Source organism: Sphaeramia orbicularis, chromosome 17 (genome assembly GCF_902148855.1).
Source record: "Sphaeramia orbicularis chromosome 17, fSphaOr1.1, whole genome shotgun sequence".
Lineage (NCBI taxonomy): Eukaryota > Metazoa > Chordata > Actinopteri > Kurtiformes > Apogonidae > Sphaeramia > Sphaeramia orbicularis.
The window spans coordinates 47,796,028-47,819,403 of record NC_043973.1 but is presented as its reverse complement, the minus strand read 5'-3'; the positions used below and the strand labels follow the sequence as shown (position 1 = coordinate 47,819,403).

The 23,376-nt window shown below is 37.6% G+C and overlaps 1 protein-coding gene across 1 annotated transcript in view; it reads right to left on the bottom strand.

Moving 5' to 3' along the window:
- brinp2 (bone morphogenetic protein/retinoic acid inducible neural-specific 2) overlaps positions 1-23,376 on the bottom strand; it is a 399,119-nt gene that overhangs the window by 5,097 nt on the left and 370,646 nt on the right. Inside the window, 1 exon segment of the mRNA XM_030160901.1 lies at positions 6,623-6,845. Within this exon segment, the coding sequence (XP_030016761.1) occupies positions 6,623-6,845 (223 nt within the window).

Here is a 23,376-nt window from a genome sequence, read left to right as displayed (position 1 = left end):
TTAAATATTTTATGCCTTAATTTCTCATTTATTTATACATGGGCATTAACAGATCGTATCTACAAACTCACAAAACATTTAGAAACATTAGCAGTTGTTAAAATGCACTTAATTTTCTTTAGACATTTCAGGTTGTTCACATTTGTTCAGGTTATTCACATTTTATTGTTAAAGGGTAGTTTGTTAATGTATTTTCATAATTTAATGTTATTTTTTTTGCACTAAAACAAAGACAAATGTGGAGTTGTCATTACTGATAGAAATAATGTAATTTTTTTTGGTTTTTATATTAAACCAAATAGAAAATTTGGATATTGTCTGTAACTAAAACCAGATCAACACCATTTACTATTAATATCTTCACTGTAATTTTTGCACTTTGTAAATTCAACCCAGATTGGAACTTTTGGTGACCCAGTTTTGGTCCGTGGGCCGCATGTTTGACACCCCTGCACTAGAAAATGTACTCTATAATATGCATATTTTGTCCTAATTATAAGTGTTTTCAAACATGTAGGGGGTTAAATATAGTAGTGGAAAAAAGTTTTTGGACAACACCCATCTTACACAATCTGAAATTAATTTTATTTTATCAGACAAATAAATGCAAATCAGATTTTTCTTTGGTTATTATTTTTTTGTTAATGAAGAATAAAGTTGACAATTTCAACATGTCATGTCCTGGATGTTTCATTATTCGCTCAAACATCCAGTTTTGACCTCGACCGAACTGAGCATGTGCAGAAGGAGCATGTGGGTTTAGAGGAAAGAATAATACTCAGAGTTCAATGAATGTACAGTAATTCTTAGTGGAATATTTCACATTATTTCTAATATTTCATTGCAGGAGTTGAACCAAACCCCTTTTCCTCCTGTATGAGATCAGTGTCTGTATTTACTGCAACCACCTGGACTCTGATCCACGGATCTACTCCATGACTTTAAGCTTCAACATGTGGCACAAAATGACATCAGGTTTTTTTTTTTTTTCTCCGTTTTGATTTGGACCAAAATGACCGAGTTGAAGATGAGTTTTCCAGTTCCGATTTTTTTTTCTAGTTCCTACAGCTTTAACTCTATTAAATATTTAATGATCATATAGAAAAAAAGACTAATGATACTGGTTTAAAAGGAGAGTAATGGAAGATACAGGGGAAATTACAATTACCGCGAGGGAAAAACATGCAGCTTTAAGGTTGATAGGTTTTAGTGTCTGTATATTTGATGCTTTTATATGAAACCTTTTAGTTTCTTTAAGTTGAATCTCATTTTCAACAGGTTATTTGACCGCTGCTCTTTTCCATTGATTGAACAGAACATCTGCTGCTTTTAACGTTGGTTTTTGTTCACGTTTGTCTGTTTTTTAATCTGTGTTTATCATCAGATTGGTGTCTTTGTGTTCTCTCAGGTCATCTTCCATCCTTCCTCTTCTTACCCCGTTGACCTCCACTTTTTCATATTTCTATCTGGAATAACACTTGAAACCCCCGCCGCGATCGCAGGGTTACAAAGTGACCTGGAAGTGCATTAAATCTTCGGATGAATCATATTTTCTAAAGCTGAAAATGCAGACTCTATTACTTATAAATGGGACAATTTATCAGTGCCCATCTGACATAGTTTTTTTTTTTTTTTGCAGAAGGGTGAGTGTTTGGTATGATTGCAGCGGAGGAAAACGCACACATACATAAATTACCATCCACTTTGGTGCAGTAACATTAGCAACAAGTTGATAGTGAAAATTGGCTCTGCAGAGGTTTTATCCCCAGGCTAAGTGCTGGAAATCACACACAACGTCGCCCAAATGCTCCGGCAATTCCTTCCCTCCAGGCCTGTTTAAATAGACCCAAATGAACGATGATAGAACAAATGGATTCATGCGGAGGAGGAGGAGGAGGGGAGCGAAGGAGGAGAAGAGCGATGAAGATACGACAGCGCTGGTTTGAATCAATCAAACAGGCCAAAGTAAACCCCCAGATTATACTCTATTCTTTTTTTTTTTATGTTCTATTCTATTATGTTCTGTTCTTTTATGTTCTATTTTGCTCTGTTCCATACTATTATGTTCTATTCTATTCTGCTATCTTTTATTCTGTTCTATGTTATTCTGTTCTATTCTTTTGTGTTCTACTCTGTTCTATTATATTCTATTCTTTTATGTTCTATTCTGTTCGTTCTATTATATTCTTTTTTGTTCTACTATGTTCTGTTCTTTTATGTTCTGTTCTATTATGTTGTTCTATTCTGTTGTATTCTATTCTGTTCTATTCTGATTTATTCTATTCAGTTCAATTCTGTTCTACTCTATTCTATTCTGTTCTATTATCTTATGTTCTACTCTATTATGTTCTATTCTATGCTGTTCTATGCTGTTATCAGTGTTTATTTTTGGACATTTTTATTGTAGTGAGGACTTGCTCATCTTAGAAGTTGAAGTTTCAGGACGTTTTGACTTTTATTATATTAGACAAAGTCCAATTATTTGAACATTATGTTTAATATAAGTGCATTATAATGTTTGCTTTTTGTTTGTAATGTGCTTTTATTTTAATGTGTAAACACGACTGAGAAGGGAGGTCGTAATCGTTGGTCTTTATAAAGTCTAGTAATAAAAGTAATTGTTTAGAGTTTTAACATTGAAGTCGGTTAATTAAAGCTGAACCGCTGGTAAAATGTTATAATGTTAATATAACTAGCTTCAATTCCTGTAGCTAAATCCTTTAATGTTCTTTAATGTGGAGATGGAACTATTCCTTAACTGTAGGTACCAAAGTGTGTGGACCTTCCAGACCCTGGAGACCACCCTGGACCTGAGGTTGCTGACTCACTGGAACTGTCTCATAATGTGTGTGGAAATGACCAAAAATGTCACTTCCCCGATAAAGGGTTAACCCTGGCTATGGTCTGGATGGGGGCAGACTATAACCTGTTATGAATGTGTGAATGTGACGGATGGCGAGGACGGAAAACAGACGGAGCAATGGAAGACGACTGTGGGGTAAATTAACGGCCTTCGTAAACAAGCGCGGCGCCGTCAGCGGAGTGGACGACTTGATTATAAGGTGTCGCCGTATCACGTTATCGCATCTGCCAGATGAAACCGGAGCCTTCTATCTCTGTCACGTGTTATTTCCGTTCACGCTCCGTCCTGTCATCACATCCGTCTACTCGGCCACGGAAACGCCTTCATGGCTCGGTCGTTTTATTCCTTCAGTTTTTGTTCTTAAAACCTGCAGACGTTTTTACTTTTCCTTTCAGATCTGACACATAATGACATCTGAGCGGAGTTGTGACTTGGAGGGTTTTGTTCTGAAATCGACTCTGAAGTTTCTCAGTCAAATCACCAGTAAAAGGTGTTTTTTACTTTATGCAGCTGAAAGGTTTGTTAGTATCTGTGTTTGTTCATAATCGACTGAATGAACGGAACTAAAGTGAACCTGTACTGGTCATGTTTACCACATTAAATGTACTTTGTGTTTTACTTATAAGCAAGACAGGAGCAAATTCAGTAAAAAGTTGCCATAAATGCATCACACTGGACCGTTTCACTACGTAAAAAATTCTGGGCGGGGGCAGAACCTATCCTTGATATAGACAGTAGTTTAGTGTTTTATGCGTAGTCAGAATTTAGTCTGATATGTGAGGATTTTTGAGTTACTTATGGAATCTGACAGGAATTTAGGATAGATAGATAGATAGATAGATAGATAGATAGATAGATAGATAGATAGATAGATAGATAGATAGATAGATAGATAGATAGATAGATGGATAGATGGATGGATGGATGGATGGATGGATGGATGGATGGATGGATGGATGATTAATCCCATGAGTTGGAGAAGGATGGAGTAAGGGGGTGGGAGATTATAAATTAAACTTCATTCTTCTTCTTTTCGAAAGGTTTACTTTCTTTTTTTATATAATTATTTTGATGTTGATTTTATTGCAAATATTAGAAATAAACCAACCTATGGGGAGCAGCCATGGCACTGGTGTCATGTACACTACAAACAAAAAGTTAAGGATATTTCTTCTTTTTTTTTTTGTCATTTTTGCCATTTGTAAATAAAACTGTCTGGTCATTAAAAAAATGTGTTTCAATTCAATTCACTATAAAGTAGCTCCTTGTTTAGGATAATCCCTTATGGTCCAACTAAAGCAAAAATGCATTTAAAAGTAAAAATGTGGGTCATTTAGTAACACTAATTGGTCAAATTGTCTCTAAAATGTCCTGTCAGAGAGCTTTTGAATACCGTGTTTTGACCCTTCAGTGTTGTGTGAAACCTTTCTTTGATAGATTACCATCAGTATTTATTTTATTTATTTTAAAATAAAAATGACGGACAGCCTTCAGAATTTTACGTCATCTTTAAAAAAAAAATTGTCAATGACAGAATATTTTCGATTAATGTGACTTCTGGATGTAACAGTGATTTAACTTTTTACATCAGTAGGTGGTTTATGTTGCCGGTGCATGTTTGGGTCTTTAAGGGTTAAACTTGTACGTTCTACCTGGTTCCTTGTGTTTCTTGCGTCTGGAGTTCTTCTTTTTATTGACTGATCCATTCTCTGCTCTGACTTTGATCTGTACAATGTTATCACAGAACGTCCCACGTCCAGATTGTGAGCAGAGGTACAAATGGTTTTCTTTGAACCTTTTGTCATCATCTAAATGAAATGAAAACAGACATTTGCTGCAGTTGGTAATTCGCTTGGTGTGCATCTACAGAAAGGGTGGAATACTGTTGAATGAAAGGCTTAATAGACTCTTTTATTCATTTAGGATGCAAATGCCTGGGCCATATTTCTGATGCTCCATCTGGGAGTGTAGTCAGCTGCTGATACAGATGATGGACTAGACTACTATGCTTTCTTTTAATGCCTGGCAGCAGTGCATTTTTTACTGCTGTGCAATCTGTTGTCAGCAGGGATGAACCAAAGCTGAAACTGAAATCTGCACATGCACAGTTTGGGTGACAATCTACCCAAAAAAAACCCACAACAGTAGATGTTTAATGTATGCCCCGCTGGCACCTTTCCTGCTGTTGGAGGTTTTTGCTAAATGCAAAGTTGAGCTGTTTTCACAGATAGTTGAGGGTTTTTACTAGAACATGTGGCCAAAAGTGACCCAGCAAAGGGTCCGAATCCAGCCCATGGGATGAATTTACAAAGTGGAAAAATGACACTGAAGATATTAACAGGGTGTCAAACTGGTTTTTAGTTCAGGTTCCACAAACAGACCAATATGATATGAAGTAAAACTAGTGGTGCCAGGCACAACAAGCCCCGCCCCTCGCAAGCATTCTAGCTTATTTTGGCATCGATCCAGCTGATGTCATCATGTCTATGTGTGTGCTGATGTCAGCATAGACAAAGACAAATTTTACCCATCATAAGTAAATGGGATTTTTTTTGTTAAATTCATAACAAATTTGACATATTAGATTGATTATAGCAAAGATATATTCATTCGTACATCTTAAGATCATCTTTTATATGTCCCATGATAAGAATCCTTAAAGTCTTAAAAAGTCCAAACTTAAAGCCTTAATTGTCCAGATCATTAATCCTTAAATCTGACACTCAAAGGCAGGGGTGTCAAAGTAATTTTAGTTCAGGTTCCACATTCAACCCAATATGATCTGAAGTGGATCAGACCAGTAAAAGAACAACAGAATAATATATAAATAAGGTCGACTCCAAACTTTTCTGTTTTAGAGTGAAAAAAAGTAAAACAAGTGGTGCCAGGCACAACAAACCCCAACCCTCGCTTGTATTTCGCCCACTATAAGTAAATGGGAAGATAAAAAAGAAAAAAAAATCATAAAAAATGTGAACTTTGACCTACTGTTCCGAAAATGTAATCACATCTATTCTAGGTCACTGGTGATCTATAAACCCAATTTAGTATGAACTAATCGAACCAAAAATAATAGGGGGCAGGTAACAATAGTAAAATAATATTATAATATATAAATAATGACTCCAGATTTTCTTCTTGGTTTAATGTGAAAACAATATTACATTATGCCTATAAATAATGACGACTCCAAATTTTTCTCACCATTAAATTAGGAAAATATTTACATTAACAAACTATCCTTTAACAATAAAATATGAATAACCTGAAACATCTAAAGAAAATTAAGGGAAATTTTAACAATATTCCACTATGGAGCCTCTGAATGTACAAATGGGTCACGTGATGACCATGAAAAGGTGAAAAAGTGTATTTTACACCAATTATTTCCATGTATTGATAGGATTAGTGGATCAACAGGTATTAAACAGTTTAGATCAGTAGATGGTTTTGGTCGGTGATGGATGTTTGGATCTTTAATGGGTTAAAAATTAATAAATAAATCACATCACAGAGTTAGAATTGCAAACATTTACATTAAAATTCACACACTTTCCAGACCTTGAAATTTAAGCATTTTCAAGGATTTCAAGCCCCCGTACAAACCCTGTCTTTCCCCGGTCCAACCCACTGGAGTTTGGACTGAGTGTGGAACCTGCACTAGAAGCAGCTGAAATGGATCAGTTTAAATCGTCGTGGTCAAGTCGGGTTCCAGCGTGTGTTCTGCGTTTGTTTTTCCCTTCTCGTGGGTGCGTTTACCTTTGTCGGGGCAGGCTGATGCGAGGCTGTTTGGGGCAGCGTTTGCTCAGGGTGAACAGTTTCCTGACGATCTTCTGGGCTTTCCCCAGGACCAGGGCGGTGCTGGACTCCAGCTGGGTGTAGCGCTTCTGGACGGACAAGTCGGCCGACCAGAACTTGGCGATCATGGACACATTCAGGAAGCGATCGGTGGGTAGACGCTTCAGGAAGGCTTTGAACTCATCTGTAGACGGTAGACACACACACACACACACACACAGAGGAAAAATAGAACTAAATGAGTCCATTCCAAGTCATTTAAACGTTAACAATACCTTTAGTGAAACCCCCAAACCTATTCACCACAGCTCATTTACTCCCAGTTCCACACATCGATAATAACACGCTGGGACTCGGGGACATTCATGTGTCATTAGAACACAAAAGCTGCTGTTACCTTCTAATGAATTGCTATTTCAAAGCAAACAGTTGTGCTTCAGTCTGTAGTTCTACTCATCACCTCACCATTAGAAGCCCATTACTTTCACAACAGCATCATTTAAAATGTCGCTCCTTATCCGACAGCGTCACACAGGTGGGCGTTCATACACCGATGTCACAATTCACACTTTAAGAACAATATGAAGTACAATCAGAGGAAAACAATCTATAAATAATGACAACTCCAACTTTTTGTCTTTGTTTTAGTGCAAATAACACCATGAAATTATGAAAATATTCACATTAAACTATCATTTAACAATAAAACATGAATAACCTAAACAAATATGAACAACCTGAAATGTCTAAAGAAAATGAAGTGAAATGTTAACAATATTCTACCTGTAACTAAATGTTCTTCTTGGTTTAATGTGAATCAAATCAATCAATAAAATTTTAGTTATATAACGCCACATAATAACAGAAATTATCCTGATGACAATTTATTAGCGCTGGACTAAACCTATTAATGTGGGAAAAAAATATTACATTATGCCTATAAATGATGATAATTCCAAATTCATTATTCATCATTAAATTGTAAAAAAAAAAAAAAAAAAAAAATTACATTTACAAACTATCCTTTAGACATTTCAGGTTGTTCACATTTGTTGAGGTCGTTCATATTTTAGCTGTTAAAGAAAAGTTGCAAAGAAAAGTTGCAATAATAATATTATTAAAATTGTACTTATCTTTCTTAAGACATTTCTTTTTTTAAAGACTAAATCTGCATGAATGAAGACTAAAAATATCTCTGATGTAAACCTTTGTTGTTGGATAAAGGGACGTTGTAAATCTCAAGTTAATTTGCAAATGCTAATCGTTAGCATGTCTACAGAGATTCCTATTCAAGTTAGCCTTGAGCTAGTGATTTAGTGCCCATTCATTTAGTGTGTAATGTCATTTAAATGTACTAAAGCAGGGCTTCCCAAAGAGGGGGTTGGGAGGTTGGGAGACAATTTGGACAGAATCCTCTTGATGTGACCCCTGAGGTACGGAAAGTTTGTAAACAGTTCCAGAAAATAGAGTTTTTAAGCCAAAAAATGATTTGAGAAATGATAGGTGAAACTTTAATTTTTGACACTGATGTTCACTTGATTTAGCCCTTATGTATCTGCTGAGCTAGTCACCACACACACACACACACACACACACGCACGCACACACACACACGCTCTAAATTACAGTGTGAGTCTTGGCGTAGTGCGTCTGCCCTGGTAGATGCAGCGCTGGCTCCGCTTTGCCAACAGCGTCCCCGTGTTGCTGTGGTTTAACTCCATTATGGACCACTGGGTAAATATTAGACCGGTCTGAAGCCTCTGGGAAACTCTGCCTATTATTTCTTTTTCTCCCGGAGCCAGAGCTGAGTGAGACCTTCTAGGATCGTTCGGGGCGCGTTGAAGAATCCTATTCCCATGTGCTGTTGTTGGCAGGAAGACAGCCAGGAAATCTGCAGCCAAGTGGACCCCGGTCTAACCCGCCCAACCAGACCTGAGCCTATTACAGTGTTCGCTGATCCCAGATGAACCGGCGTCTGTCAGTCTGTCTCTATCCAATACTCAGTCTGACACTGGGATCTGTGTTCACGACTCCACCGACTCACACCGCTTCTCTGAAAACCCCACAGTTGGTCTTATTGCTGTACGTCTCTGTTGTCATCGACACTCGTTGAAGCCAAAAAAAAAAAAAAAAGACTAAAGGCAACGAACACAAGATCAGAGTGAGTCGCCTCCAAACACGCAAAGAAAAATCAGACAGAAGTGGAAGAGTTGAGTCTCAAACTGTTCATTCATTAGGGTTCCTATAGTTTCTACAAGTTCAATTTAAGACTTTTTAAGACTACTTAGAACAGAATTTAATGCATATTTCACAGTCATACTGGAAACAATTTCTGTCCCACTAAAAGCATTTGTTTGGCTTAGCAATTTAATGTTTTTCCTAAAACTAGAAAAAAAATAGTGTTTCACCAGAGGATCAGTTGGAAAGTTCCATAAAGTATGGGACCCCTTCATTTTGTATTGTGATCGGCTCAACACCCTCCCATAGCATCATCTACTTTGGTTCTATTCTCATTTTACTGTTGTTACATTTTATATTCTATTTTCTTATTTTACTTTCTGTAATTTATATTCAGTCTATTCTTATTTTCTTACATATTGTTTTTGTTTTTATTCATATTATTACAATGACTGGACACACAATGACAATAAAGGCTTTTCTATTCTATTCTCTCTCTCTCTCTCTCTCTATATATATATATATATATATATATATATAAACAAATGATTCATTATTAGTTACTGTATTTTAGTATTATTGACTGTTATTTTTAGTATTCTTATTTTATATATCGTTGCAGTCGGGTGGAAACCTCATATGTCTAAAACGGTTGTTTTTCAGGAAACTGGAAAAAAACATGTATAGTCTAAATAAATGAGTGTCGTTAACAGGCGTAATCACAAGCCATTTTCAACACTTTTCATTGGTTAAATATTTCTAAAACTGTCAGACCAACGTGGAGACTGACCAATAGAATCATTTTATCACAAAAAACAACGTGATACCATGAAATTGAATTAATATACACGCCACTTTTAATTGACGTGTTATATGTATGCATTATAACCTTTTTGCATCCTTCCTTCCTTCAGTATTAGTATGTATTATTTTTGTGTATATTCACCCTCAGCTCTACTTTGGCTCCAGTTTCCATGTCCAATATGGTTGCCACAGTGACAGGTTACCTGGTCTAATTAGCAGAGTTAGCTCATTAGAATGTCCCATGGGCTTCAGGTCTTCAGTTTCAGTCTTTATTTAATTTTTTTTTTCCCATCAGTAAAAAGGGTCCGAGCCTCTCTACATCCGTCAGCCAATCAGATCCCTGTGTGCCCTGTCCCTGGTCTGTTTCTTCCTGTCGTTAACTCTCATCCACCGTTCTCCCATATTTACTCCTCCTCCACCGCTGCCGTGTCTTCCTTGTATAAATCTTCCACATCTCCTCTCTCGTCTGCTTTCACCCCTCCCCGATCATCACCCCTCGCTCTCTCAGTAGTAATCATTACCAGTGCCATCACGCCGGAGGAATTTGTCTGTCTGTTTTCACCCCTTTTGCTGACGTTTATGACTCCATGTGCGGAATTTATGGACAATTTGGCTCACTCAAAATCTATCAGATAAAGAGGCCGGGGGGGTTATTCTCCATAATGGGCGACCGCGTGGCCCCGGATCTCCATCTCGGGGCCCAGTTAGTGATTCATGACATCATCGAGGAAAGACGACGGCGAAGTGACTGAAGCCTGTTCATTTCAGCCGCTACGAGGACATGGATGTTAAAAAAATACAACTCGAACCAGTGGAACCCAAACCAAGGAGACAGCGAGTAACTACGTGCAGTATATGGACAAAAGAGACGTTGAATTTAGGTGTTTCTTTTTTCAAATACAAACATGGCAGAAATTTATTTTTGTTTTTTGGAAACCCGCGAGCCCTTTTATTTCTATATTCACATGGGTATTTTACTCTTTTATTTCTTGTCATCCTTTTCCAAAGATTTTAAGATTATTATTTTTTAACTATGTTGCCATGAAAAAAAAAGGAGCATTTTAAACATTAGACAGAAAAAAAAATTAAAAATTGTGACCTGATGTAATTTTCTGAATGTTCATTTGAGGGAATAAATGAGTGGCTGTTATTTATCATTTTGTACATATTTCTTGTTATAAATACTTTTTAAGCCCTGAAATATTGACCAACAGTCGTTCATTCGTATGTGATTCCAGAAATGGGTTGTGACAGTTTGTTGTTTTAAATCAGTGTTTGTCAGGGGGGTGACTAAAATGGGGGGTGTTCGTGTCACCAGCCCAGGTCTTTGGTGGAAATGTCTGTCCCCCCCCCCCATCACAAGTAGGGCGTTGTCTATTCAATGTATATAAGCTCTATGAGACCGATTCCCCCCACTCCCTGCACAATAACTTGTTACTGAGTGCCCTTTGCAAATTTACGCTTTCTTTGGGGGGTGGGGGGGTGGGGGTGGGGGCTTATGATGACAGAAGGGGTGTTGAAAAACACTGTTTTAAATAAATGGTTACATGTGAATCCCAACTCCACATCTTTCCTTTTGTTTCGACTTTCCCCACTTAAGGACACTCGTCAAAACTGGTCATACGATTTCCTCATGTAATTAAGCCGTTGTGTCTAAACCGCACACACAAACAGCTTCTGATCAGGTGAATATAGTCGAAGCTGCAGCGTCTCTGTCACAGCTGGAATTAAAAATGACGGGTTTACAACTGCCTGTCACACGCCAGTGTCGGATCGTCTGGTTTGTCTTTAAGCCTCCGTTGTTTTGGTGTCAAACATCTCAGTGATGATCCTCTCATTAAATCCCCCAAGATTTCTCACAACAACAACTTCAATAATCATCCCTGTGTTTGGGTAGCTTTAATTCAGCTGCAGACATGACAGACACAGAGGTTAGAGTTGGGATGTCTTCAGGCGGATGCAGTCGCCGTCGGATAAAAGACGCCGAGCGGAAACGGCGGGTCCAGAGCTGTCGAAAACGCCGCTATCTCCATCACTTCAAAGTGTCTGGAACGCATTAACGCCACCATCCATCACACATCACCGACACCGCTCACATTATATTTAGTACGGTGATTCTCCATCTGCGGTCTCTGTAGATCCACTCTATTAAAGAGGAGACTTGAATGACTGTTTGAAGATCGGTCAATGCTCAACGGAACGACGGATCTCAGAGGAGACGAGGATTTTAAACAACACTTCACTCACCTCCAGGCCTGAGACGAACAGAAAAACAAAAAACAAGACGTTGGGTTTTATCTGTGCTAATGGGTAGACTGAACTGAAATAGTGTTGGTACTGGTATAAACGGACGTGTGTTCAACATCAGACGAAGAAGAAATAAGAGGAAATGCACATGAACAAAGCGAAAGTTCCAATGTAATATTATGACTCGTATAAATATACACGCCACTTATAATTGGTGTGTTATCTGTATGCATTATAAGCTTTTCGTGTGTATGTTCACGCCACATCAAATACCACACACTGAGGGTTAGGGTTATGTAAACCGGAGACCTTGGAGTAAATTGACATGCGATCAAATAGCCTTGAATAACAAATGAAAGCTCAAAAATGCGCAAGTACAGCACGCCAAATACTGTAAGAACTGGTGTGGCATACAACCTGATTTCAACGGATCAGTCTCCAAAGTTCAGTTCAATCACAGATGTCAAATATACGGCCCCTGGGCCAAAACCAGCCCACCAAAGGGTCCAAATCCATGGGATAAATTTGTGAAAGAAGATATCAACTATCATGTTAGTTCAGGTTCTACGTTCAGCCAAAGTGGGTTGGACCAGTACAATACTATCATAATAATCTAGAAACAAGTGGTTCCAGGCACAACAAGCCCCGCCCCTCACACATATTGTAGCTTGTTTGGGCATCGATCCAGCTGATGTCATCATGTCTATGTATGTGCTGATGTCAGCATATCAGGTACCTCTATATATGTGGCAAGTTTGAAATAAAGTGAAACTAAATTAATGTTTTTATAGACATTTGAAATTTGGCCCATTATAAGTAAATGGAGAAAAAAATATTTAAAAAATTCATTAAAAATGTAAACTTTGACCTACTTTTTCCAAAATGTAATCACATCTATTCTGCGTCACTGGCAATCTATAAACCCAATTCGGTGTGAATTCAACCAATAGTTTTGCGGCTCAAAGTTTGGACATATTTTCAGTTTTTACTACAACCGCTGCTGCTGATAAACAATTATGTCGTACTCGGAGAAATGTTCGTCGGAAGTCTGGACCTTATATGTGCAAATATCGTGACATAACTAGTTATAGACATAACAAATTAAGCAGGAATTAAAACAGGTTGTAGAAATCCACTGGATTTTTGCCAGAATGAATATAAAGATAGCTTTGCAGCACCTGGAGGGTTCAAATTCAAACTGTATGAACTATTAGGGTCCAAATACACAAATAAATGAACCACAGACTGATAAAAGTGGGTTTAGATTCATTCATCTTAAGATGAATGAATGAATATATTTTTGCTCTAATCAGTCTAATCTGTGTAAATTGTTCTTACAGCGCCCCCTATGGACCTGCCTCTGCTTAAACCTGTGGTGTTTTTGATACTAGACGCCGTCTCCTCCGACCTCGTTTACCGAAAAATAAGTCACGTTAAACTACAGCATCTTTCTGTCAGAAATCAGGTAGTGGGGAAATAATTAGAAATGTGCTCCTTTTCACTCACAAGTGTGCGATTCATTATGATACATTCTAATTACATTTCCTTTTTAATAACTTAAGCTTTTTGTTTCCAGATTAGCCCATAATCCCCTGCAGACGTAGACTTTTTCCATCCACATCTTCCATAATTAGTTGAAAATCCTTCACGAGGACAAGAGGAGCGCTCTGTTCTTAACTCCAGCTGAACTCATGAATTCATAAACAACTATACGCGCGACTATTTATTATTAACAAAGTAATTAAAGTTGCATTTATCTGAGCAGATAAAACGCTTGGTTTTTGGGGAGAATCTCACAACATGTTACAGCTTTGTTTTGGTTCGTCACAGTAAAGACCGTGACAGAGGAAACAACGACTGCTCTTTGAATATTTCTGGATCAACAAATTATGCGTTGAATTTTACATGAACGCGCTTCTTTTTCAGTCTGACTTTGTGGGTTAAACATTATATTTTAAAATGCAACAGTTACAGCACGAACTGTTCAGGCCCGACCCAACTCTTTTTCAGTCATAGATCAAGTACTGGCCTGAATTTGAGTCCAATATTTTTAGAACAAGCTCCAAATGGAAAATATGTCCCGTTTGTTTGCGTAAAGAACATTAAACTGAGGAGAAGAGTCTTACTGTTAATGATTTTCACTATGTGGACAAAAGTATGTAGACACATTGAACTTAGGTGTTTCTTTTCTAACAAACAATAATAATAAATGTCATGATATAGGTTTATATAGGGATAAATATCATTGGTTAGTTTGGTTTAAATGTAGATAAGACTTTATTGATCCCACCATGGAGAAAAACTCACAAGTGCAAAGAAAAAGACAAGTAGAAAAAAAAATTATCTTTGTTTCCAAAAATACCGTAGAGATGATGTTTACTTAAATATGAATACAGTATCAATAACATAACTAACAAACATAAATAAAAAAAGGAGGTCACACTAAATAGGACCACTGTGGTTCATAGAAGCTGTTGAATGAAACCTATGCATTTTACCAATTTTTGCTGATTTTGTTGATTCTTTTATTTATTTTGTGATTATATTGTTCACTTTTGTTCATTATTTTGTTAATTACTCTGTTCATTTTTATTCATCTAGTTGATTGTTTTGATCATTTTTGTTCATTTAGTTGGTTATTTTGAGAATTTTTGTTCATCTATTTGATCATTTTGTTCATATAGTTGATTTGGATATTTTTTTTTGTTCAGTTGATTATTTTGTTTATTTTTGTTCTTTAATTGATTATTTGGATCATTTTTACTCATTTAGTTGATTATTCCATTCACTTTTGTTCAGTTTGTTCATTATGTTTATCTGTTTTATTGGTTATTTGTTCATTTTTTTTCATTATTCTCTTCATTTAGGTGATTATTTTGATCATTTTTGTTCATGTAGTTGATTACTCCGTTCATTTTTGTTCATTTAGGTAATTATTTGATCATTTTTGTTCAGTTTGTTCATTATTTTGTTAATTATTCTGTTTATTTTGTTCATTATTTTGATAATTTCATTGATAATGAACTAACAAACAGAATGTTGAACCAGGACTATTACACAGGACTGTATATTGTTAAAGTCTTTAGTGAAAATGATTGATCTCACCCTTAACACCTTCATTTTACAACTCCAAACTACAGTCACAACTATAATTGGATTGAGAATCAAAAGCAAATAATTACTGTTAACTCATATACACATTTGGGGAAAAAAAACAAACAAAAAAACAAAACAAGAATGGGTGAAAATTAAAAAAAAAAAGTCGAACCAGTTTTCTTCAAAACGCTTCCATTTATATTCAGAATTTCCCATTTCCTTTCACAAAAGCTTGGCTGATGTGGACTCTTTTGCGTTATTCTCCATCCTGAATGGACTGGACACTATGTACCGATGACTGTCATTGAAATGACTGAACTCCGGCTTTCAGTGGAATACAAATGCACTGAATTAAACACCGATGCCTTCCATGTCAGGCATCGCTGCAGGGGAAGTCCAGGGATTGTAACTCTTAAAGACAGCGTACACTGCATTAGCATAGAATCAACTGTGTAAAACTACTGCCTCTGTCATGGTCGACAGGCGTCACACACATAAATCCAACTGTCGACTTCACACATTCACTGAAAGACGTTTTTTTTTTTTTTTTTAATTTCCCAGGGCAGTAACACATGAAGGGGCTGTGCTTATCGGACTCCAGTGGGTGATTGAAACATGGAAAAAACCTGTGGTGTCTTAAGGTCAAGTCATAATGGAAGTCAGTCTTATGACACAATCACACTAAGACAAGAATGTCTAAAGTCATCTGTCGTCGTCCTTCGTGGTTTCGAAGTCCTCATGAAATCAATTTTAAGCTTAAGTGTTTTTATATCACTTGTCTTGTGCTACATGTCACCTATACACCATTATCTGAACCAGCCATTACAGAAAAGTCATTCTGCTGCTACGGTTGAACTGCTGATGGTGATGACAGGAACAGTGATTATGCCTCTGAGTCCAAATGTCTGGGATCCAATCACAGATAACAGGTTTTATTATAGTCATGTACTGCAACAAACACTAATACATGTATATGTATATATACTAAAACCAACAGCTTGAGGTATATGAAGGCTAATTGTGCAAGTATTTCCACGCACATTGTGCCTTCAGCTACAGACTGGTCGGCAAAATATGCACTAGAAACGACAAAAAGTCAAAGTGCATATGTTTAATGAGCAAAGACACACAGATCTCTGCACAATCACAACCCACATCCATAAAACAGCTGTTTATCCAAATATGCTGGAGGTGTTAATGTTAATGCATGTTTGATTCATGCCTTTCTCCGATAATAATGTTATGTCACTGTATATATCTGGAACCACCCCACCCCCCACCCCTCGCATGTATTGCATCTTATTTTGGCATTGATCCCCCCCCCCCCCAAAAAAAAAAAAGTGTGTGTGGTGGTGGTGGTGGTGGGGGGGGGGGGCAAGGAGTATTACTTTTGATTTGGTTTGTTTCTTTGTTAACACTTTAGCAGCAAAAATGTTACATGAATTCATACCAAATTGGGTTTATAGATTACCAGTGACCCAGAATAGATGTCATTGCATTCTGGGAAAAGTAGGTCAAAGTTCAAATTTTTTTAATGAATTTTTAAAATCTTTTTTTTTTTTTTCCCCCCCATTAGCTTATAATGGGCGAAAATTCACATGTCTGTAGCAGCAAAACTATTGGTTGAATTCACACCAAACTCGGATTACAGATTACCAGTGACCCAGAATAGGTGTGATTACATTTTGGGAAAAGCAGGTCAAAGTTCAAATTTTTTATTAATTTTTTAAATCATTTTTTCCCCCCCATTTACTTATAATGGGCAGAATTTCAAATGTCTACAAAACCATCAATTTTGTTTCCATTTACTTCAAACTTCACACATATATAAAGAACATTGATACGCTGACATCAGCTCAAGCATAGACATGATGACATCAGCTGGATCGATGCCAAAATAAGCAACAATACGTCTGGGGGGTGAAGTTTGTTATGCTTGGAACCACTGGTTTAGTAAATGGGGAAATACAGAAAAAATTGAACTTTGACCTATTTTCCAAATCTGTAATCTCTAAACCCAATTTGGTATGAATTCAACCAATAGTTTTGCTGCTAAAGTGTTAACAAACAAACAAACCCCTTGCCTCCACTTTGTGTGTGTGTGTGTGTGGGGGGGGGGTCTGTTTTGTGCTCATTTACAGAGTTTCATTAACACATGCTTATTCAGGATGCGATGGTCATTTGTGTTGACTGTTTTTTTTTTGTTTGTTTTTCTCATGCCTATACTTTTTATTGCTTCCCTGCTGTAATGCTTAATGTTTTATGTAAAGCACTTTGAATTGTCTTGTCCACGAACTGTGCTCTGTAACTAAACCTGACTTGCCTTGTCTTCTATAGCTGTTATACTTGTGTTCATACTGAAATAGTCTGATCACATCAACATTTATTTATTTTGTTAATTATCCAAAACTTCCACTGACTTAATGCCTGAAACATCTGACTGAATATTTCATCCTTTTTCATCAACTCTGAGATTCAAGTAAACAGATACGAAGAGAAGCAGTTATTGTTTTGTTTAGTTAACACCAGCTTTCTGTAAGTGTTAATATCACCGGCTGAGCTGTGTTTAATAATTTCCATTTGTTAATTAGACAGTTACTGCAACAAAGCTTAATTACATAGAAAAACAGTTCCTCCAGAAAAATGCAGACAAAAATCATTCATTATGCAATGGGATATACAGGGTTTTTATGTGATTTTATGTAGTGAAATTGCAGGAATTTCCAAAAACTGTGTGAAGTTGTGAAAATATGTGGGAACTGGAAAAACATGCCTTTCAATAAAGAAAAAAAAAAAGATCCTTCTCCCACCCCTGTTCTAGTAAATGAAAAATGTCTAATTACATCCTATGATAAACAAACATACAGAAGTAAACATCCACTACACCCCAAAACATGCTGGTTGTATTTGAGTTCTTCTGTGTTTTCTAATCATGGCTTTAACATTCCTGAGTCACAAGCGTCAAAAATAAAATAACTGCTTCCTGCTTCACAAAAGTGAGATAGAACAGGCCAACTGTTTAGTAGAGCTTTTACGTTCACTTAACATTATCGCTGCAGCAGAAACTATTTTCAAATGTTTCGAGTTGGAAAAGTTGCTCCAGTGTCAATTTTCTCTTCTATTCCATCGTTCAGTTGCATGGGCTGTAAAATAGTATGAACCTGCTTTCGTCTACAACATCAGGTACTGGTTTAATCTCTCTTTTGCAGATATTTTTGTTGGCAAATGAGCTGGATTTTTCATCATCTTACAGGATTTTTTTCTGAGGCTCGCGGTTCATTTACCTTCTGTGGATGCACGTCACATAGTACATCACTACCTGTGGCAAGTTACAGTGCAATATTTTTTACACTTTATGCAGAAAAATGCAGGGATTATGAAATCATGTGAGTGATATTTTACGCAGAAATACATTGTTACTGCAGTATGTGCTCTTTTAGAAAAAATGCAGACCCCTGTATAATGTGTGTTATTTGCTTGATTATGCATTGACTGCGTTTTTCTCGAGGGACTGGAAAGAGTCTGATTTTGCACCAAATGTCAGAATATTCCGTATTTTGCATCCGAGGCCGGTCGTCCAGTTTTAAGTGAATTCTACCCTTTGTAGGTGCTTTGTGAATGATATTTTTGTCTCATTTTCACTGGTTTCGTGCCAGTAAAAGCAGTGTAATCCTTTTAAGGAGCTGGCCCGAAGAGTTAAGAACAACTTTAGTTTTAATTAAGGCCGAAGGTTTTACATTTATAAGTGTTGCCTCATTCCCTTGAAGAGATCAGGCTTTTTTTTAATCCGAAACAAACAGCCTCAGGAATCCTGTTAAAAAAAATTACAAGTCCTCCTCCTCACCGGGGTATGGTATAATCCTCGAGGTCAAATTCAGTCGCTTCTAGCTGAAACAAACACCTTAGGAGGCCACTGCGCCTTTAGCATAGCTGTTTGAAGATGAACTACCTCCGCGGCTCCTGCCGAGAGATCAGGAATGGATAATAGATTGAGGCAAATACAGGGAAGCCGAGGTCACCAGGTATTTCCAACCTGTGGGGAAAAGCTCGCATTCATTTTGCCCTTTTTTTGCTGTGTATCTGTGCGGAGCTGAGCTGGCAGAGCACATACAGTCTTTACAGCGATGTTTTACTTCACACTTCCACACTTTTGGGTCCAGTCCAGGGAACTGTGCAGTGGGCCGTTGGGAGCTGCCCAGTAAAACCAGAGCCGACCACTGAACTGCTTCACTGGAAAGCGGCTCAAGGACATGTTAAAAGCAGCTGCTACAGGAAAGGAGAACGGTGTTGGTCCATTTCCTCTGCCTTCCCCTATGATTGAGACGCTGAAGATGTTCCGTGGTAGGGTATTATTTCCTGTCGACTGCAGGGTGTCGCTGTGAGGGAATAAATTGTAGGGTATTTGGATGAAGGATGCAGGGAATGGCAGGCAGCGGTGGTTTAAATGTGTGTCTGTGTGGTAATGAGCTACAAAGGAGGAGGCTAAAAGGAAAAAAGAAAAAAAAAAAAAGGTATTACATTTACCATATGTGTTTTCACTCATCTATTCATCTACTTAAATGTCAGTGTGTTACTGCAGAAGACACTGTGGCATTTGTAAAACAGATGTATGTGAGGCCCATGTCTTTGATGCAACATTTTTAAGTAGCTATGAAACGCAATCTGTCTCCCCAGGAAAAAGCAAGAGCAGTCTAAATGTTACTTTTATTTAGACATGGAATGGATTTCACAGTGCAAACATGGCAGGATGAATAATGCATGGGGCTGATATCACGCAAAAAAGGTACCAACGCTGAAAGCTTGGCTTCAATATGCCTTTGTAAATGATGCTATTTTGACACCGATTTAACGTTTTAGCAAAGAGGAAATTACATTACACATCTTGGTGCAAACATTTAGTTTCCATTTTCAGCTCATTTGTGTCTTTTTATACTCCAAGTGTGTGTGAGGGTGTCGTACGTACAGTGAAATATCTGGTATAAAATGATATTAAATGAGAACTGGTATTTGTAGATGAGTCCAGTTGGTCCCATTTAGGGCTGGGTGATACGGAAAAAAACATAATACCATGAAAATGTTTTTCATATCAGACGATATCAATATGTATCACGATATAAATCAAATCACTATTTTTTTTGTCAAGCTTAAATTTTCTGTCACTTTTTAGTTGTGGAAAGAGAGAGAGAGAGAGAGAGAGAGAGAGAGAGAGAGAAATACATACGTCTTGGTACTTATGGTCCCTCCCTCCACTCCTCGAATTATCCCCCCCTCTGCTGTTATGTATTATTCCCCCTGTTTTATTCATCTCCCCCCACCCCCCATCTTAAGATTTTTTGACTCCCATCTTATACGCATCTTCAGTTTCAGTTATACAGTGGAATGGTTTGTGTGTTTTAGTATTGCAGTGGGCCTGGACCCCCAACACTTTATGATTGGCTGTTCTTATGTCTGTCAAAACATGGATGAATGAATTCTATCGAAACTGCATCGAGCATGTCTCATATTTCTATCAAGGAAAAGTTATATCGTGATATATATTATCGTTTTATCGCCCAGCCCTAGTCCCATTACATATAAGATGTGATTTCACAAGGACGGTTGGACTGAATGTTGGTACAAACATTCACTCGGATTCATGGATGAACTGAAAAGGTTTTGGTGGCCAAAGGTCGAAGGTCAAGACTGTTCTGTCCATTCTTATGATGATTCTTTCAATGTCATATCTCACAAATACTTTGGGGGGTTTTCTTTGATTTGGCAGAAAACACCCGACCTGGGCTCAAATATGAACTTATGATCGTAGTCAGTGTCAGCTCACAAAACACACTGGTTAAAGCTGCTGGTAAATGAATGACAGGAACAGATGATCATGTAGCAGGTCAAGAACTCCAGCAGCACTTAGTAGAAAAACTTCATTAAATCTAGACCAACGTGTTTGTGCTCATGGCCTTTATCAGCGTTATCAGAAAATATTTCCTTAAAGCAGTGATATTTTGCTTTTTTTAAATGGAATTCTTCATTTTCCAACATTTCCCTGTGGTCTCCATAAACTGTAAATGCTCTGCTTGGGTCTGAATTCTTCATTCAACTCCACAGGTCCATCTTCAACCCTATTTCTGAGTAATGACACCAGAAAGGTGGTTTGGAGCGCTGGCCCTTTAAATGCACATGAGCCACTTCAGGCCCCGCCCCCTCCAGGTTGTCAGCTGTGCTGCTCTGTCCTGTTCAACCAACAACTGAACATTTTAGGAAATCGTCTTGAAGTTTGAACCGCTGCTGCTGACAAACAATTATATCGTACTCGGAGAAATGTTTGTCGGAAGTCAGGACCTCATATGTGCAAATGTTGTGACTTTACTAGTTAGAGACGTGACAAATTAAGCAGGAATTGAACTAGGTTGTACAAATCCACTCGATTTTTGCCAAAATGAATATAAAGATAGTTTTGCAGCACCTGGAGGGTTCAAATTCAAACTGTATGAACTATTAGGATCCAAATACACAAATAAATGAACCACAGACTAATAAAAGTGGGTTTATAGTCATGTACTGCAACAAGCACTAAATATATATGTATACATACTAACAGCTTGAGGTATATTAAGGCTAATTGTGCAAGTATTTCCACCCACATTGTGCCTTCAGCTACAGACTGGTTGGCAAAATATGCACTAGAAATGACAAAAAGTCAAAGTGCATATGTTTAACTCTTTCAATGCCATGGGCCGATTAAAATCGGCTTTACGAATACAACCTTTAAAGTGCCACGGGCCGATCAGATCGGCTTTGGAGAACATGCCATATTTGTGTACAAACAAACCATCCACCCCCATTTCTTTCTCACATTTCGATGACGTTCTTTCAAATCTTCTTGCAAATTACGATCAATAATGAATCGGCTGCATCCGGTGCGTTTTGAATCTAAGTAGCAATCGGTCGGATGTTACCGAGCGGTTTTTGACCAAGGAAGAGCTCGCGTTTCGTTTTCTGCTTGGGAAATTTTATGAATGAATTTATGAATGAAATCATATGCAAATTAGATGGCCATTTTGTAGTAATATCGTAAACACAGCGATCTGTCAAAACAGTCCCATCTGCTAGAAAATGAGTTCTGATGACGATTCAGACTTCGATTATAAAAACGACGCGAAATACTGAAAAACGGCCAAATTCTGTGGCCCTTTTAAGGCTTATTAGCCCCTTAACTGTCTGGCACCGAAAGAGTTAATGAGCAAAGACACACAGATCTCTGCACAATCACAACCCACATCCATAAAACAGCTGTTTATCCAAATATGCTGGAGGTGTTAATGTTAATGCGTGTTTGATTCATGCCTTTGTCTTATAATAATGTTATGTCACTGAATATATCTGGGACCACCACTCTTCTGATCACCCTGATGAATCCATAATAGTGGTTTAGTTCCATTTCCCCGTCACAACAGGCTTCAAATACAGCTGCATTTTTTGACTCTTCTCTATGCTCCTTAGGTGTGGGTAAAGTTGTTCCTGAACTTTCTACTTCAGCCTCAACAGATCATGATGCAAACACAGCGGATGCATCTGATTCAACAATACAGTTCCTGCTCAAAAGTGCATCACATCTAAGGAATCGAGTCAGTGCCATAAAAGTACTGAAATCCAGTACCAGAGGTGGGTAATCCCAGCTTCATAGATTAAAAGTCCTCCATGTATTGGTTCTACCTGTTCACTTAAAGGGCTCATATTTCTCTAAACCTACTTTTATTAGTCTTTGGTTCATTTATTTGTGTATTTGGACCCTAATAGTTCATACAGTTTGAATTTGAACCCTCCAGCTGCTGCAAAGCTATCTTTAGATTCCTTTTGGCAAAAATTGAGTGGATTTCTACAACCTGTTTTAATTCCTGCTTAATTTGTTATGTCACGACATTTGCACATATAAGGTCCAGACTTCTGATGAACATTTCTCCGAGTACGATGTAATTGTTTATCAGCAGCAGCGGTTGTAGTCCATTCTGAAAATATGTGCAAACTTGGAGTCGATTACCTACAATGTTCAGTTATTGGTTGAATTAAACAGAGCAGCACAGCCAACAACCTGGAGGGGGCGGGGCCTGAAGTGACTCGTGCATTTAAAGGGCCGGCGCTCCAAACCACCTTTCTGGTGTCATTACTCAGAAATAGGGTTGAAGACGGACCTGTGGAGTTGAATTAATGAAGAATTCAGACCCAAGCAGAGCATTTACAGTTTATGGAGACCACAGGCAAATGTTGGAAAATGAAGAATTCTATTTAAAAAGCAAAATATCACTCCTTTAAAAGTTTTGAATTTACATCTCTGCATTTAATACCTTAAAAAAGTCTTTAAAGGTACTAAATTTGATAAAACAGGTCTTAAGTCATGTTGC